At 40.9% G+C, this 17,500-nt stretch overlaps 1 protein-coding gene and 1 long non-coding RNA gene across 3 annotated transcripts in view; both read left to right on the top strand.

Moving 5' to 3' along the window:
• The window catches only part of LOC138957181 (ras-related protein Rab-1B-like), a 7,757-nt gene extending 2,949 nt beyond the window's left edge, over nt 1–4,808 (top strand). For both annotated transcript variants that reach the window (XM_070328337.1, XM_070328338.1), the window contains exons 2-4: nt 1,302–2,679; nt 3,225–3,333; nt 4,477–4,808. In XM_070328337.1, coding sequence (XP_070184438.1) covers nt 2,484–2,679; nt 3,225–3,333; nt 4,477–4,804 — 633 coding nt within the window. In that variant the 5' untranslated portion in view covers nt 1,302–2,483 and the 3' untranslated portion in view covers nt 4,805–4,808. The remainder of the gene's footprint in view (nt 1–1,301; nt 2,680–3,224; nt 3,334–4,476) is intronic.
• A 5,654-nt stretch (nt 4,809–10,462) lies between these two features.
• LOC138957180 (uncharacterized) lies at nt 10,463–16,345 on the top strand. Its single transcript, XR_011452951.1, has 6 exons — nt 10,463–10,928; nt 11,416–11,511; nt 12,017–12,111; nt 12,744–12,806; nt 13,147–13,240; nt 16,073–16,345. It is a non-coding gene; the product is annotated as an uncharacterized lncRNA (long non-coding RNA).
• Nucleotides 16,346–17,500: the final 1,155 nt, after the last annotated feature.

Raw genomic sequence — 17,500 nt, 5'->3', positions numbered from 1 at the left:
CATATATCTTTTAGCCCTGTTCACCTGGCAGTTATCAAAATATTACTTGGCCGTTTTTCTCCGGCGCTAATGATGTATAGTAATATGACTAGAACAAATACGGAAGACTTGTGCCAAATGTATCGGCTATTTAGATGAAGGATTTACAGAGCTGCTGTAAGAGCGCACACTCAACTGACGCACGTACGAACACACACACACACACACACATACACGCACACACACACATACACGCACGCACACACGCACGCACGCACGCACACACACACACACACACACGCACACACGCATGCACGCACGCACGTACGCACGCACACCCATACACACACGCACGCGCACACACACCCACACACACACACACACACACACACACACACACACACACACACACACACACATAGAGGGACAATGCCAACAATAATCACGTAATCAAAGCTTTTTTTCTCCGAAAAAGTTAAAGTTGACACGTAAGACAACTCGTTCCGGTATTCTCAAATATGCAATAGTGACGTGTACTAACCTTGACTAAATCGATATCCTGAAGTATCTACACACACACACGCACACACACACACACGAAGACTCTCTCTCTCACTCTCTCTCACTCTCTCTCTCTCTCTCTCTCTCTCTCTCTCTCTCTCTCTCTCTCTCTCTCTCTCTCTCTCTCTCTCTCTCTCTCTCTCTCTCCCTGTTTCTATCTCTCTCTTCCAATAACTATCGTTAATTATAATTGACAGCTTTTGACAGCGTGTTGTAAATGTAATGTACAGTGTCACGTATGGCTATAAGGAACAGAGTGGAAGATTCCATCTCATTCCATTTCATTTACTTTGTTATCCAAGAGCTGGTAAGTTCGGGTCGCTTCCTCCCGGTAGAAAGCTAGCCAGGTGTATGTGTGTGTTTGTTTAGGTGTAACAGCCACCTGCTCCTATGGCAGAATGACTAAGGTCTTTTACATGACACTGTGGTGACAAGGGGGTCGGACATGGATATCCTGTCTCAGAGTCTGCACATAAAGTTTGCCCGTGTCTGTCCCGGCCGAGATTCAACCCCGTGACTCTAAGATCAGAATTCCTGTGCTCTACCAACTCAGTACCCGGCCCTCAGTGCTTAAAATTAACAGTCATCCCTTTGTTATGAAGTTTTGAATCTGAATCTGAATCCCCACTGTGTCCCTCTCAAAAAGGGATACTTCACGATTTTATTCAGCCGATACTCTTTCCTGAGAATGACTCGAAGATGTCTCCATTTTTGCGATGCATATTTCCAAAAAGACTGTCAAATATTGTTCTTTTTTTCAGGTTCCAGAGAAACGCTGACATCTGCCGTGAAAGATGCCGAACCGGAGAAACCCAACGACCTCAGCAACACTCTGTTCACCATTTCCACCATCTGACAACTTTCAAGAGACTACAACTCACACTTCTCGCCAAAGCGGACTCTTCCGTTTTCTCCGAGTAATGGTCTGAAAGTTACTCTCTCTCTCTCTAGGATCTATGACACAAAGCACTCAATATCATTCTGTCAAAAAGCAGTCAACGCATCTGAAGAGGTGTGTTTAATCACTGATCTGCGGATTGGGAACGTCAAGAATACAGTGCTTAGAGACACAAGATCGAATTCGACCCCCAAAGTGCATGTAAGACGTACGCATTGCAAAATACGTGAGATTTGCATGATCAGTGTGTGTTGCTGCTATCTGCAAGGCAAACATAAAAAAACAAATAGAATCTTACCAACGTTCCAAAATTCAGAATGAAAAAAACAAATACGCAAAAAACGCAAAATAAAATGCCTCAAGCGATTTGAAACAGTGTTGACGCAAACTCGAAAGACACATGTGGCCTACGAGGCAACTGCATGTGGTTCAAGAAAGTGATCATTACGGTGCAAGTGTAATAATAGGCACCATGCGGGACTGATGTGTTGTTAAAAACCAAGTGAAATGGTGCTACAGTTTTGTCGTGTGCCTGTGGTTCTGCGGTGTACTGTGATGTCTGAATGATCACGACGAAGATAACACTATCTGCAGCTTGAAAAACACAGAGAAAGTGTAGGTACTATGTTTAACAGGTTGTATGAGTGCTTAGACACTATCTCTTAGTCCTAGTTTTTGTGCTGCGTTGCGTGCACAACGGTAGAAAAGACTATTAAAAAAAATAAGCAACAGAAAAAACTTTTTTGTTTGTAAAGCTAAGATAAATAAACTTTAAGAACGATCAGTCACCGCTGCCAAATTTACGATAGACTATTAAAAAATAAAAAATCAGCGACTGATTATAAGACAACTTTTTCTTGAGAGGAAGAAACTTCAGTCAAATTTTAACACACTGAGCACTACAAGAGTAATTCTAGCATCGTTGTCGACAGCACACCTTTCAAATCCAAGGCTGACAGTACCACTTCTTGCTACCCGAGTATCTACAAACCAGTGGGGGGGGGGGAAAAGAAAAAAGGAAAACACAAAATCTTCACTAAACAAGATGTCGGATTACGACCTCACCGTGAAAATCATTCTGCTGGGAGATTATACCGTCGACAAAGCGAAACTACTTCGGGCTCTCAAAGCCTTGCCGAAGGAACAAGAGGTTATGTTCCTTGGAGCGCGCTCGGGTGTAGTGGAAATGCTCTTCATACGAAAAGGCAAACGCATTCGTGCCAAAATCAGCGACACAGCAGGTAAAGTACTGTTAGTTACATTCTGTTACAAGAAGCACAAAAATACAGAAAGAAAGGCGCGCGAGCACACAGATGCACGCACGCACATGCACACATGCACGAACGCACGCACACGCACGCGCAAACACACTGACAAGCACGCACGTGCTGGAACGCACACACATGCAAGCACGCACACGCACACACACACACACACACACACACACACACACACACACACACACACACACACACACACACACACACACACACACACAACAAAAATAACAGTAACACGCATGAACAGGGCGACAATCATTCAACCTGCTGTCGATGAAACATCGATCAACCAATCAATCAATCAATCAATAAAACAACCAATCAATCAGCCAATCAATCAATCAAGCACGCAATCAATATCAATCAATCAATCAGTTGACAAAGCAAATCGAATAATCTTTTATCAGTGGCCCTTATTTGTGTGTTATTTGATGACTTATATTGTTGGGTACACATGTATTTGTTTATGAATGATTGCTTTCTGCATTTTTCTTCTTCTTCTTCAGGTCAAGAGCGCTTTCGAAGCATCACGTCTTCGTTCTATAGAGGGGCACACGGGTGTTTGCTTGTGTTTGACGTCACGCAGAAGGCAACGTTCGAAAGTCTGAATGACTGGTAAGATATGTGTGACTGGGTTGTTCAGATAGTTGTGTATGTCTGGTGTGTGTGTCTCATCCCCCCCCCCCCCAGTTGTTAACCTCCTAATCCCCGTCCTCTTCTACCAACCCCCCCCCCCCCCCCCCCCGCACCATACTTATCTCCTTAGTTTTCCGCCTAAACCCCTTCCCATAATTACGGCCCAAGTCTCCCCCTTCCCTAATTCCCTCCCTCCGCGACCCCCCTACATGATCTCCCCCTTCCCTACCCCCCAAGTCCCCCCCTTCCCTACCCCCCAAGTCTCCCCCTTCCCTACCCCCCAAGTCTCCCCTCCCTAATGCTCTTCCTTCCCTGCCTATCTATTTTCTATTCTACCCTCCCCCCTTCCCCAGGAGAAAAAGGTTGCAGGGCTAAGACGAGGAGGTCGCTTTTGAAGGATGAATGACGTTGAGGGCTGGGAACGCAGAAGAAGAAGAAGAAAAAGAAGAAGAAGAAGAAGAAGAAGACGACGAATATTGAGGGTTGGAACTACCACAAGAGTTGTGGAGGGGGGGGGGGGGGGGTTAAAAGGCGGCAGGGATAAAGGGGATCGCCAGGTGGAGGGTCAGATGCTGTTAAAATGTAGCTTTTAATTGGTATTTTGGGTCTCTCCTTCTTCTTCTTCTTCTTCTTCTTCTTCTTCTTCTTCTTCTTCTTCTTCTTCTTCTTCTTCTTCTTCTTCTTCTTCTTCTTCTTCTTCTTCTTCTTCTTCTTCTTCTTCTTCTTCTTCGTTCATGGGCTGAAACTCCTACGTTCACTCATGATTTTGCACTAGTGGATTTTTAAGCGTATGAATGATTTTACGCTGCCATTCAGGCAGTATACGCCGATTTTGGTGGAGGTTTTTCCTTAAAACAAAAAGAGATACATTTGCTTAAAAAAAGGGGGGGGGGTCGCTTCCGGAACCCCGGAACCCCCTTAGATCCTTCAACTTATCGGGGATCCTTGAGATGGTCGTTGTAGGAAGGTGGTCGCTATCGAGAGGGGGTTTCAAGGGCAAGTTAGAGTGTATGATGATATCTCAGCAAGACTATGGATTTTTGCAATCAACACATTTTGGAACCTTGGCAGTCTCTTTGTTTTTGGATTTATTTTATGGAGTTTTGCGTTTTCTCTTTGCAGGCAGCAAGAGCTTCACAGAAACACCATAGCAGACGACATCGTGGTGACGTTGGCCGGCTGTAACTGTCACGTGGCTTCCAGCGAACGGCAGGTGGCCAAAAAAGCGGCCCAGGAGTTCGCCGAGTACCTGGGGATCCCTTACGAAGAGGTGAGCATCAAGCTCGTGGGCACGTTGGTCAAGACTCTTGAGGACGTCGTGGACAGGATCGTGCTGATGGCGTCCAGGATGCCTGTCCTGTCTGATTCCATCAAACCCCTGGAGCAACGGTTAGAAGAGAAACAACAGCAACAGCTTGTGAAGCGAAGACACTGTGCGTGTTGGTATTAGGCCAAAAAAAGGTCTGTTTACGGTAACATAGGCCAAAAAAATAGGGTCGGTAGGTCAGAATTTTTTTTTTCTTTTTTTCTTTCCAAAAAACTATATTTTTACGTTATTTTGCGGGTTTTTTTTTCTCCCCCAAATGCCAAAAAAAGTCTAGGGTCGCGCGAAAAAAATAGGGTCGGTCGGGTTACCGTAAACAGACTATTTTTTTTTTGGCCTTAGATGGATTTACGGCAGAGGTTTAATGGAATTGTCTTCATGGCATCGATATGTAGCCTTGTTCTATTCCATCAAACCCCTGGAGCAACGGTTAGAAGAGAAACAACAGCAACAGCTGGTGAAGCGAAGACACTGTGCGTGTTGGTATTAGATGGATTTACGGCAGAGGTTTAATAGAATTGTCTTCATGGTATCGAAATGTAACCTTGTTCTATTCCATCGAACCCATGGAACAACGGTTGGAAGAGAAACAACAACAGCAGCTGGTGAAGCGAAGGCACTGTGCGTGTTGGTTAATGGAATTGTCTTCATGGCATCGAAATGTAACCTTGTTCTATTCCATCAAACCTAAGGAACAAAGGTTAGAAGAGAAACAACAACAGCAGCTTGTGAAGCGAAGACACCGTGCTTGTTGGTATTAGATGGATTTGACGGAAGTGATATACGTGCGGTCAAGAATGTAGAATCGTCTTCATGACATCGAAACATAACATTTTTTTATTCCATCGAACCCCTTGAACAATTGGAAGAGAAATAACAGCAACAGTTGGTGAAGCGAAGACACTGTGCGTGTTGGTATTAGGCCAAAAAAAAATTTGTCTGTTTCTGGTCACCCGACCGACCCTAAATTTCGGGGCCGACCCTAAACTTTTTTTTTCCAAACTCAAAATTTTTTTTATTTTTTTTGGGGTGGTAAAGGACAGGGTGAGAAAATGAACAACAAAAACGTGTGAAAACGAAAGTCCGCTGACGATTTGTAAATGTGTTGAGTGTCTTGTCTCTATGTATAGTGAATCCAGTCTCTTTGCGCGATTTTTAAAGTTAGTTTTATTGGTCTACATTTGGGGTAAAAAAAAAAAAAAAAAATAAAAATAAAAAAAAATCCCGACCTACCGACCCTATTTTTTTTTAGCCATGTTACCAGAAACAGACAATTTATTTTTTTGGGGCCTTAGATGGGTTTACGGCAGACGTTTAATGGAATTGTCTTCATGACATCGAAAAATAACCTTTTTCTTTTCCATCGAACCCCTTGAACAATTGGAAGAGAAATAACAGCAACAGCTTGTGAAGCGAAGACAATGTGCGTGTTGGTATTAGATGGGTTTACGGCAGAAGTTTAATGGAATTGTCTTCATGGCATCGAAAAATAACCTTTGCTATTCCATCAAACCTCTGGAACAAAGGTTAGAATAAGAGAAACAATTGCAAATGGTGGTGAAGCGAAGACACTGTGCGTGTTGGTTAATGGAATTGTCTTCATGGCATCGAAATGTAACCTTGTTCTATTCCATCAAACCTCAGGAACAACGGTTAGAAGAGAAACAACAGCAGCAGCTTGTGAAGCGAAGACACTTTGCGTGTTGGTATTAGATGGATTTGACGGAAGTGATATACGTGCGGTCAAGAATGTAGAATCGTCTTCATGACATCGAAACATAACATTTTTTTTTTCCATCGAACCCCTTGAACAATTGGAAGAGAAATAACAGCAACAGCTTGTGAAGCGAAGACAATGTGCGTGTTGGTATTAGATGGGTTTACGGCAGAAGTTTAATGGAATTGTCTTCATGGCATCGAAAAATAACCTTTGCTATTCCATCAAACCTCTGGAACAAAGGTTAGAATAAGAGAAACAATTGCAAATGGTGGTGAAGCGAAGACACCTTGCGTGTTGGTATTATATGGATTTGACGGAAGTTATATATGTGCGGTCAAGAATGTAGAATCGTCTTCATGACATCGAAAATGTCCTTTAAGACTCCAGACTCCAGACTCTAGACTCAAAATGTTACTGTCCTTATAAAGACAAGGAAAATTGCCATACAGTTTCGAGCGGTTACAGACATAACATACATCATACTTATTAAGACTTTACTATTCCATGAAACCGCTGAATAGAAGAAAAAAACTGTGTTTGTTGGTATAATATGAAGTTTGTTGTGTGTTGCCTGCTTATGGGTTCGTGGTAAAGTGGTGTTGTCATCGTGGGATTAAGAATGTCTCTTTCAACAAACCGCTGGAACAAAATTTGAAAGAGAATCAGCAGGAACAACTGTGCGTGTTGGTATTAGATGTGTGTATGGAACAAGTGTTACATACATTTTTTAAGTGATATGTGCAGTCTTCAAAGCATCGAACTTGTCCTTTCCAAATCCATCAAACCGTTGGAACAAAATTTAGAAACAAAACAACAACAATTAGAAGTGAAACGAAAACTGTGCGTGCTGGTATAAGACGGATTTGTGGGCAGAAGTGTAACAGAAATACATGCAGTGCTATGTGCAGTCAAGGGTGTAGACTCGTCGGCTATCAATCAACAATAAGTCAACAATCATTGCAATGACAATTCAACAATCATTGGATTGACATTTTAGCAACCATTGGATTGACATTTTAGCAACCATTGCATTGACAATTCAAAAATCATTGCACTGACAATTCAACAATCGTTGGATTGACATTTTAGCAACCATTGCATTGACAATTTAACAATCATTGGCACTGACAATTCAACAATCATTGCACTGACAATTCAACAATCATTGCATTGACAATTCAACAATCATTGCATTGACAATTCAACAATCATTGCATTGACAATTCAACAATCATTGCACTGACAATTCAACAATCATTGGATTGACATTTTAGCAACCATTGCATTGACAATTCAACAATCATTGCAATGACAATTCAACAATCATTGCATTGACAATTCAACAATCATTTGATTGACATTTTAGCAACCATTGCATTCACAATTCAACAATCATTGCAATGACAATTCAACAATCATTGCATTGACAATTCAACAATCATTGCATTGAAATTCAACGATCATTGCATTGACAATTCAAATATCATTGCATTCACAATTCAACAATCATTGCATTCACAATTCAACAATCATTGCATTGACAATTCAACAATCATTGCACATTCTCAGACAGTTTAGAGTGGGTTTTTATTAAACTTTGTTTCCTTCACATTCACCTCATACAATCTACCACGTGATTAGTTTTATCGTTCAAGTGTAAAGGCTTGGCGTGTTTTTAAGCGATGGGGTGTTCTCTTGTACATGTTCTTGGAGTTTGATTATCTTTTTCTTACCGGCACGGTTGGCCTAGTGGTAAGGCGTCCGCCCCGTGAGCGGGAGGTCGTGGGTTCGAACCCCGGCCGGATCATACCCAAGACTTTAAAATTGGCAATCTAGTGGCTGCTCCGCCTGGCGTCTGGCATTATGGGGTTAGTGCTAGGACTGGTTGGTCCGGTGTCAGAATAATGTGACTGGGTGAGACATGAAGCCTGTGCTGCGACTTCTGTCTTGTGTGTGGCGCACGTTATATGTCAAAGCAGCACCGCCCTGATATGGCCCTTCGTGGTCGGCTGGGCGTTAAGCAAACAAACAAACAAACAGACACAAAAAATCTTTTTCTTCTTCTTCTTCTTCTTCTTTCCTAGGCTGGAACTCCCGCGGTTTTTACGTCTATGACCGTTCAGGCAGCCGTACGCCGCTTTCGGAGGATGCATGCTAGGTATGTTCGTGTTTCTAAAACCCACTCAACTCTGACATGGATATAATATATATATATAATGAGCTGTTAGTTATATTATAAGATTGTAAAATAAAGCATCTCCGTTTGTAAGCCCTAATATCTCAATGAAAAAAAAGCTGATTCCCAAAAAGAGGAAAAAGAAAAGAAAAGAAAAAGAAGAGAGAAAAAAACAAGTCGCGTAAGGCGAAAATAAAACATTTAGTCAAGTAGCTGTCGAACGCACAGAATGAAAATGCACGCAATGCAATTTTTCAGCAAGACTGTATACTCGTAGCATCGTCAGTCCACCGCTCACGGCAAAGGCAGTGAAATCGACAAGAAGAGCGGAGTAGTACTTGCGCTGAGAAGGATAGCACGCTTTTCTGTACCTGTCTTCGTTTTAACTTTCTGAGCGTGTTTTTAATCCAAACATATCATATCTAATGTTTTTGGAATCAAGAACCGACAAGGAATAAGATGAAAGTGTCTTAAATTGATTTCGAAAATTCAATTTTCATATTAATTTGTATATATTTAATTTTCAGAGCTTGTTTTTAATCCAAATATAACATATTTATATGTTTTTGGAATCAGCAAATGATGGAGCATAAGATGAATGTAAATTTGGATCGTTTTATACCCAGGAACTCTCATGTCAAATTTCATAAAGATCGGTCCAGTAGTTTAGTCTGAATCGCTCTACACACACACACACACAGACAGACACACACACACACACACACACACACACACACACACACACACACACGCACACACTCACGAACGCACATACACCACGACCCTCGTCTCGATTCCCCCCTTTACGTTAAATCATTTAGTCAAAACTTGACTAAATGTAAAAAGAAAAAAAAATCTCTGACATGGATTGCATGATCTTTATCGTGCGCTCTTGGTCTTGTGCTTGCGTATACACGCAAAAGGGGTTATAAGTCGCTACCTAAGAGATCGGAAAAAAATCTCTAGCCTCAACCGACAAGCGCGTTCGGGATTCGAACCCACGATCTTCCGCTTGGGAGGCTGGCGTCTTATTAACTTGGCCATTGCGCCTGTCGGTTTTTGTGCTGATTTTCATGTCAAGTAAGCCACATCAATTGTTCACAGCTTATCGTTTTTGAGTAAAATATCTGAGAGTGTGTCATCATCATAATTATGCAATCTGTTTTTCTTTAAATATTTTTTTAAATATTTTTTTAAAGAACAAAAATCGAGAACAACAACCAACTAAAGGGTCTGCTATCTAGAAGAAGAGAAATCGCCGAAACACCTGTTCCATTTTACCTGTCCTGTTCCGATTTTTCTGTTGACGATTTTAAGGCGGAATCCTTACTTTTGTGATGACTGTTGTTGTTGATTGTATTGTTATGGGTGGGGGTGGGGGTGTTGTATATGCTACCGTAGAGACACCACCTCGTGTATAACGAATCTGTTTGTTGAATATGGTAGGTAAATGGGTGGTCTTTGTTGTCATACAACCATGGTTTTACAATAAACGGCCTCATCTCAAAGATCTGCACTCAGACTCATCTGCCTATTTTTGTGATGGGTAATATAGATGGAGTTTTTAAAGAGAAGGACAAAACATGAAGAGGAAAAACAGAAGAAGAAAAAAAATAGCATTAGGACAAAGTTTAAAATAAAATAATAAAAGAGGCAAAATTAATAACAGCCGACTACTTTTGGGTGGAGCTTTTTGTTCAAAGGGCGTTAACTGGTCCTAACGTTAGACATCGCATTACCAAGACAGAGTTACGCCCCTTAGATAACTTGCTGTGCTCTGTAATTTCCTCCCGAGATAACATTCTTGGGACACCTTGAATTACGCGCCATGTCACCCCGGTTGACGCGTGCACAAAAGATAGACAAGATAATACGATTCTAAAAAGGCTGTTCTTAACCAGACGAACCTTTGGTTCGCGAACTAGGTTCGTGGGGTTCGGCAAACCTCAAGACTGGTTCGGCGAACTTGTCTTGGTTCTTAACCAGACGAACCTGAGTTTTCGAACTAGGTTTGGGGGGTTCGGCGAACTAGGTTCGGGGTTTGCAAGTCATGTCTTGGGAACCTTGAAGATCGGGCCGAACCTTTGACTCTTCTGCCAAGGAGGTAGACAAATTATTGAAAAACTGAATCTCAATGGCGGACGAAATCACCCAAGTCAAAATTACATTTTCTGAGATTTTATAAAAACAACGCTTGAACGAAAAGGTAGAATGGTGTCTTCCGTTCGATTTCAAGTTAAGCTTTTCACTTTTCCGAGCAAGACAACCGCTGAGAGTGAAAAAAACGCCGCTGTTCGACTTCGAAATTTCCAGTCGTAGACGACCTTTGCTTCTGCAGCATTGTGTTAGTGCAGGTGAGGCAGTGTTACTCATTTCGCTGAGCTCGTTTTCGTATTGTTGTGCATTAGGATCATCTAGTATGATATGAATAAAAGCAGGAATGACTTCGGCATGTAAACGCATTGATTTTGTCGAAATCAGCACAGCAGTAAGCTAGATTCTTTCTGCTCAATTTGTTTAATTTTTTTCTTCAAAAGTTTATGACTTTGATTTTGATTGTTTGTTTATCTCATCGGCACAACATCCATCAGGCAAAATATCAATATGTTGAATGATAACGTTGAGATAAGGAAGTTCACACATTTATCTGCTTGCAACAACAATCGCAAGGACAGATCTATCTGCTTTGTTGACTGCTAGATTTTCATTGAATTTCCCAAGTAATGATGATCTCGTTTTCAATTAGATCTGGACAGTGTTTGTGTTCTTAGATTCATGATTGACCAAGCAGGCTGATTGAGATCATAACATTGTGTTTGTTTGTGCTGGTGCAATGTGCAGATCAATGGCCCGGACCGCAGGATGACCCAGTGATCAATACAACTTGCGTTCACCACTCAACATTGTCTTCCACCTAACTCAAGGGCAAAAATAAAGGTACATGCTGGTGAAATCATTGTTCAATTTATGTCTGTGAAGATCAAGATAGTTGTTAGCTCTAACTGATCATGCTTATTATTATCAAGTTACATACACACTCCGCCCCAGCACCACCCTAAACCCATAACAACACTCTCCAGTCCAACTACCCCCACCCTTCCGTGCAACATATGTTGCCGTCTGTACCTTGTTTGTGGTTATGGGGAGTGCTCAAATAGTTCCATAACTGGTAATATAAATTAAAAGTACTGAGAGTTTCATTTTCCATTGCTCTTCCCCTTCCTCACGTCACATTACACACTCCCTTTGCCCCCACCCCCTCTCTCTTTCTATGCTCTCTTTTTTCTTTTACTTCTTCTTCTCTTTCTCTCTCTCTCTACCTGTATTCTTCTTCTTCTTCGTCGTTCGCTCAGTCTACCTGTATAAATCAGCTCTCTGGTTGTTGCTTCTGTAAGTGTAATGTAAAGTTCTACATCTCTGCATTTGTATTGTCATTTTTCAGAATGCCCTTGTAATAACTTCAGCGTCTGCCCATGGAGTCTATATAGGTCAAAGTCTCAAATGTGATGTGATCAAGAGGATGCCGCAATGATCCAGGTAATATTGCAAATACTCAAACTGATCTAAAAGCAGAAGCATAACGTGATCCACAAACATTTCTGCTTAAACATTACAGGGTTACAGTACACCCAGAAAAACAGCTGGATGTTAGTGCATAATTATCTGCAAGTGCAAGCAACATCGATCCTCTCCCCCTGCTCTTTTTCCATCAGCAAGAGCAACATTTATTTTCATGTACAACTTTTCTAGTGCCTCTTATGTTGTATTTGATATTTAAATGAAGCAAGTGTTTGTTTTCAATGGCACTGCATTTCCCATACATGTACACACACACACACACACACACACACACACACACACACACACACACACACACACACACACACACATTCGCATTGTCTCTGCCTGTCTGTCTGTCTGTGTCTGTCTGTCTCTCTCTCTGTCTCTGTCTGTCCCTCTCTCTCTCTCTGTTTTTACATCAGTAATTTTGATCACTTGCACTTCACTGGGATTTAGTTACTGAATCAGTCATTCAGTGAGAGTGTTATGTAGAGTAAGAGTATTGAGTCTGCTGCTGCTGCTGCTGTTGTTCTTACTCATTACTGTTTTTCCTCTCTGCATAATTCTTGTTCTCCCTTAAAATGCTGGTGTTTTTTTCATCATTACAGTATCTGTCCATTGAGTCTGCGTCTGAGCTGTGATGGGACCAAAAAGATTCCAGAATGAAAGAGGTAACTTTTACTGATCTTTATTTAGTTTATGGAGAAGTTGGTTCACATAATGCATTACAGAGTTGCTGCCTTTTTAGATATATTAAACATTGTACCAGTCATTACATGATCAAACTGTGTTAGCCACCCCACCTTCCCCGGTTCCCAGCTATCCTTCTATCCCCGCCTCTAAACCCCCACCCCAATCCTTCCATCTCCCCCAAATCAAATTTACTGACACAACACTGATTTTCATTTTACCTTATTTAAGTGTTCTTTGAATAAAATTATATAGTCTGTTGCTGCTGCAAATGTTGTTGTGACTGTTCTTCCTCAGTGTATATTTTTTTCGTTTCCTCAGAATGCAGTTCTCCCATGCACCACAGCGTCTATCAATGGAGTCTACAATATTGTCTGGGATGTGATTTGAGCAAGAGCATGTCAGAATGATCAAGGTAACTTTTTAAACACACAGAACTGATCAAACTGTAGAATTCAAGTACACAATTTCAGATGTTTTCAAATGCATAACATACTGCAACAGTCAGTGTCTTTCTCCACATAAAGAGTGTGAGGTTTTCTTGGTAAAATTGCGATTTTTGTCGCTATGCGCAGAGTGCGACCTTTTTATTTGATTTTTGTACTATAAAGGCAGATATTCAAATAAAAGAAAGTCTTGCATGGGGAGGAAGGAATATGCATGAGGCTTTTGACAAGACAAACTGTCCTTATTAGAGCCTAAACATACGTTCCTTACCGTTAGAACCAAAATGTCAGACATCATAGATGCTCCAATTAAACAAAAGAAGGGCATCCTTTTACTTAAACATAATTATACACTGTACCGCACATTAATAACCTGGTTGTGTTCTGTGGCAGTGCATAGTGGGAACCTTTTTGCTTAATGAATTTCACATGTGTCTGTAACTTGAATCTCCACCAAAAGAAGCTGGACGTAAAAAGGGGTGTCTAAAAAAAGCGCCCTATTTCCTTTTTGATCTCTTTCGCAGTCAAAAATGTGATTAAAAAGAAAATAGAGAGGTTTTTTTACCATCCTGTATTGTCTTGTTGTTCCCATGTAAAAACCTAGTCAAACATGTGGTGTCTGATATGCTGGGTAATATGGTGAGGAACATGCCTTTAAAGGCCCAGTCATAATTGTGAAAGCCGTTCTGTTCAGCTGGAATTTGATGAATTTTGTTGTTGTTGTGTTTAATGAAATGAATTCGCAAAAAGGAAAACAATTTTTTTTACTGTTCACACAAAGCACTTGTAGATATTTGGTATGTGCCGCATGTCAGGGGTGGTCTTATTCAATCAATCAATATGAGGCTTATATCGCGCGTATTCCGTGGGTACAGTTCTAAGCGCAGGGATTTTTATTTTTTTTTCATTTTTATGCAATTTATATCGCGCACATATTCAAGGCGCAGAGATTTATTTATGCCGTGTGAGATGGAATTTTTTTACACAATACATCACGCATTCACATCGGCCAGCAGATCGCAGCCATTTCGGCGCATATCCTACTTTTCACGGCCTATTATTCCAAGTCACACGGGTATTTTGGTGGACATTTTTATCTATGCCTATACAATTTTGCCAGGAAAGACCCTTTTGTCAATCGTGGGATCTTTAACGTGCACACCCCAGTGTAGTGTACACGGAAGGGACCTCGGTTTTTCGTCTCATCCGAAAGACTAGCACTTGAACCCACCACCTAGGTTAGGAAAGGGGGGAGAAAATTGCTAACGCCCTGACCCAGGGTCGAACTCGCAACCTCTCGCTTCCGAGCGCAAGTGCGTTACCACTCGGCCACCCAGTCCTAATACATACAGGTAAACTGACAGGTACTTTTCCACGCTGAAGAAGAAGAAGATGTTCTGTTCATAACCTCTGTAAATTACCCCCATTTTTAGACCCCTTCCATTTTAAGACTTGATTTTCTCACATTTTTTAAGGTCTTAAAAGGGGTTTCCCCTGTACTCCTAAAAAACCCTGACCCACAAAGTAATTTAATTATAACTGCTGTAATCGTTCCTTCCGTGTGCTATTATCTGTGGGTTTTTTTTTCTCCTGTGTTGTCTCATCCTCTGTGCGCCCTGAAAGAGACCTCCGGGTCGAAATTGCCGTACCTTGTCTTATCCAGCTGTGATCCCGCCTTCGTATTAATGTGAGGGCAGTACTTTTTTAAAACTTTCAATATTGACCGTACGTTTTGCATAAAACACCAATAATGAATTAAAAATACATCAGAAAATTATTTCCTCACTATACACAATAACACCTCATTTAAAGGCTGACAAAGTCCTATTTAATTAGTGTACTTACTTCCAGGGCTTTTCCCATCGTTGCGGGGATGTATAAATTAAGCTTCCTGCAAAGTTTTAGGTTTGAAGTCCTTACCAATTACAAGAAATAATCAATTCTTAATAAAGTTTATTGCTATCTTTAGAAACAGTTCTCCAGGGCTTGGGCTATTTTTAGACCGTCAACACAGACAGTACAGCTTCGTCAATCCCCGCGTGAAGGAAATCGCTCACCTTCCACGTGCAAAACGTAGTGATATTGACACGCCAGATTAGCGCGGTAGCGGATTGTGCTAAGCAGGAAAGCGCGCTTTTCTGTATTCTTGTTAACTTCGCAATTTCCGGAAAACATCCACTTTCACTTTGAGACTGTTCTGTTTACATTCGACACTATCAACACCACTTTGCAATACTGAAATAATGTTTTCTGTTTTCGAAAGCTACAGCCAATCGTTATTATATCCCCTTAGGTACAGTTTTATAACATTATTGGCACATGTAAACAATAGGAATTAATTAATGAACGCTACGAAAAGGGCAGTCTTTAACCTATGAACTTGCAACTGTGTTGACCTGTGTAATGTAACATAGACCACCACCATCTCTGTCTCTGTCTCTGTCTCTCTCTCTCTCTCTCTCTCTCTCTCTCTCTCTCTCTCTCTCTCTCTCTCTCTCTCTCTCTCTCGCTTACACCCCTTACCTGTTCGCAAACCTTTACCCAAATGTATGCTAAATGTATACAATACAAGACAAGACATGGCAAGACAAGACAAGTTAGGAAAAGGTTGCCAGTAGGCCAATAGAGGGATGACAAGACAAGACAAGGCATGACAAGACAAGACAGGACAGGACAGGGACCAAAAAAAAAAGAAAGAAAAAAAGAAAGATAACTAATTCGGTCAACAGATGTAAAAGAAATAAGCATTTGTTTGGGTTGAATGTTTGGGTGTCACCCTGTATATGTTTGTATTTTTGCAGGACAGGGTCGAGTTGTGATGATGTCAGGGCGACTGAAGACACACCAACAAGTATTCTTCGGAAGTGTTTGGAACACAAATGAACATTATTTCATAATAAAAAGGCGGCTGACATTGATGTTCATATCGGTTCATGTTCATATGCTCAGCACAGACGTGTGCTTAGAAATCGGATGTTTAAGAACAAGAGACAACCCTGAATAAAGCCTTATGAAATATGGTTGGAGCTGGATCAAAAGTGTGTGTGTGTGTGTGTGTGATTGAAGGGCAACATTTATAAATGATGAGACAGAAAGCTAAAGCACATCCTTTTATCGTACGTTCCATATCGTCCTCCTACTTTAAATGCTTGCTAATACAGACGTTCTCCAAGAAAACGTCTATCCAGTAATGTTTTGTTTATCGCAATGAAAGCTTTTTTTTGAGAAGAATGAAGAGGAATCAAATTTTTTAAAAACAAAAACCAAGACCAATTGAATTGCTCAAAACGTAAAGAAACAGGATGATTTTGGTTCAGTAGTACTATTTGTAGACCCTTAAAGCAATACATCCACAAGGGATTCCATTGTATCAGTGCAAATAGAAAATTTCTGATATAACTTGAAAATTAAAACAGACTGAATTGTGATAAAAAGAACCAAAATCCCGAGTAGTTTTTTTTTTTTTAGGTCTCCCTCTTCACTCAATCCCCAAACTCATATTCTGTACTGAAAAGAGCTCAAACACACACGTGGACAGACAGACACGCACACACACTTTGGTAAACATCATGTATGCTTCTCGACTCTGCTGATCCACAATTAGAAATATCGCTATCATCATTTATTTTTGGTCACCGTCTTTCCCTTTTCACAGGCAAGTTTTTTTGTGTAGCATTTCCCATAGAACCCCGATGGCTCCACGGTAGACACAATGATCAGTCCATACCAGTCATGTTATTTTCTCGAATCAATTTATAACCTTTAACCCAGGAGGGTAAATGACATAGAAGGCTTCGGGTAATCTTGAACTTTAATGTGTTAAATTCATAGCTCATAATTCAGAGGCATTCAAGCCTCCAAATTTGGAGAACCTGCACTTGTAATCATAACAAGTCTTTTAGATCCCTTTAAAGTCACGGAATGAACTCCGATGAACTGTACGAATCATAGCGTACTCTGGTACGAATGCATTTTGTTTACAAATTACATGCGTCAAAGAAGGAATTATCCGTGTCAGCGGACAGGGGAGGCAACTTTGTCGTGCAATTGAAGTCCCTTGGTTGACAACCTACGCCATTTTCGCCGATCAAACAACCAAATTAATTAATTATGCTTAGGTTTGGAGCTTAATCCGTCAATTAATTTCATGATAAATGTTCTTGGGCTTGATTACAGGTACTTGGATCTAAAATAAGTAAAGTATGCCACTCGATTCTGAGCTATAAATT

Source organism: Littorina saxatilis, unplaced genomic scaffold, assembly GCF_037325665.1.
Source record: "Littorina saxatilis isolate snail1 unplaced genomic scaffold, US_GU_Lsax_2.0 scaffold_1343, whole genome shotgun sequence".
NCBI classification, from domain to species: Eukaryota; Metazoa; Mollusca; class Gastropoda; order Littorinimorpha; family Littorinidae; genus Littorina; species Littorina saxatilis.
Note: the sequence above shows the minus strand (reverse complement) of the source record. Positions and strands in the feature narration are given on the sequence as shown.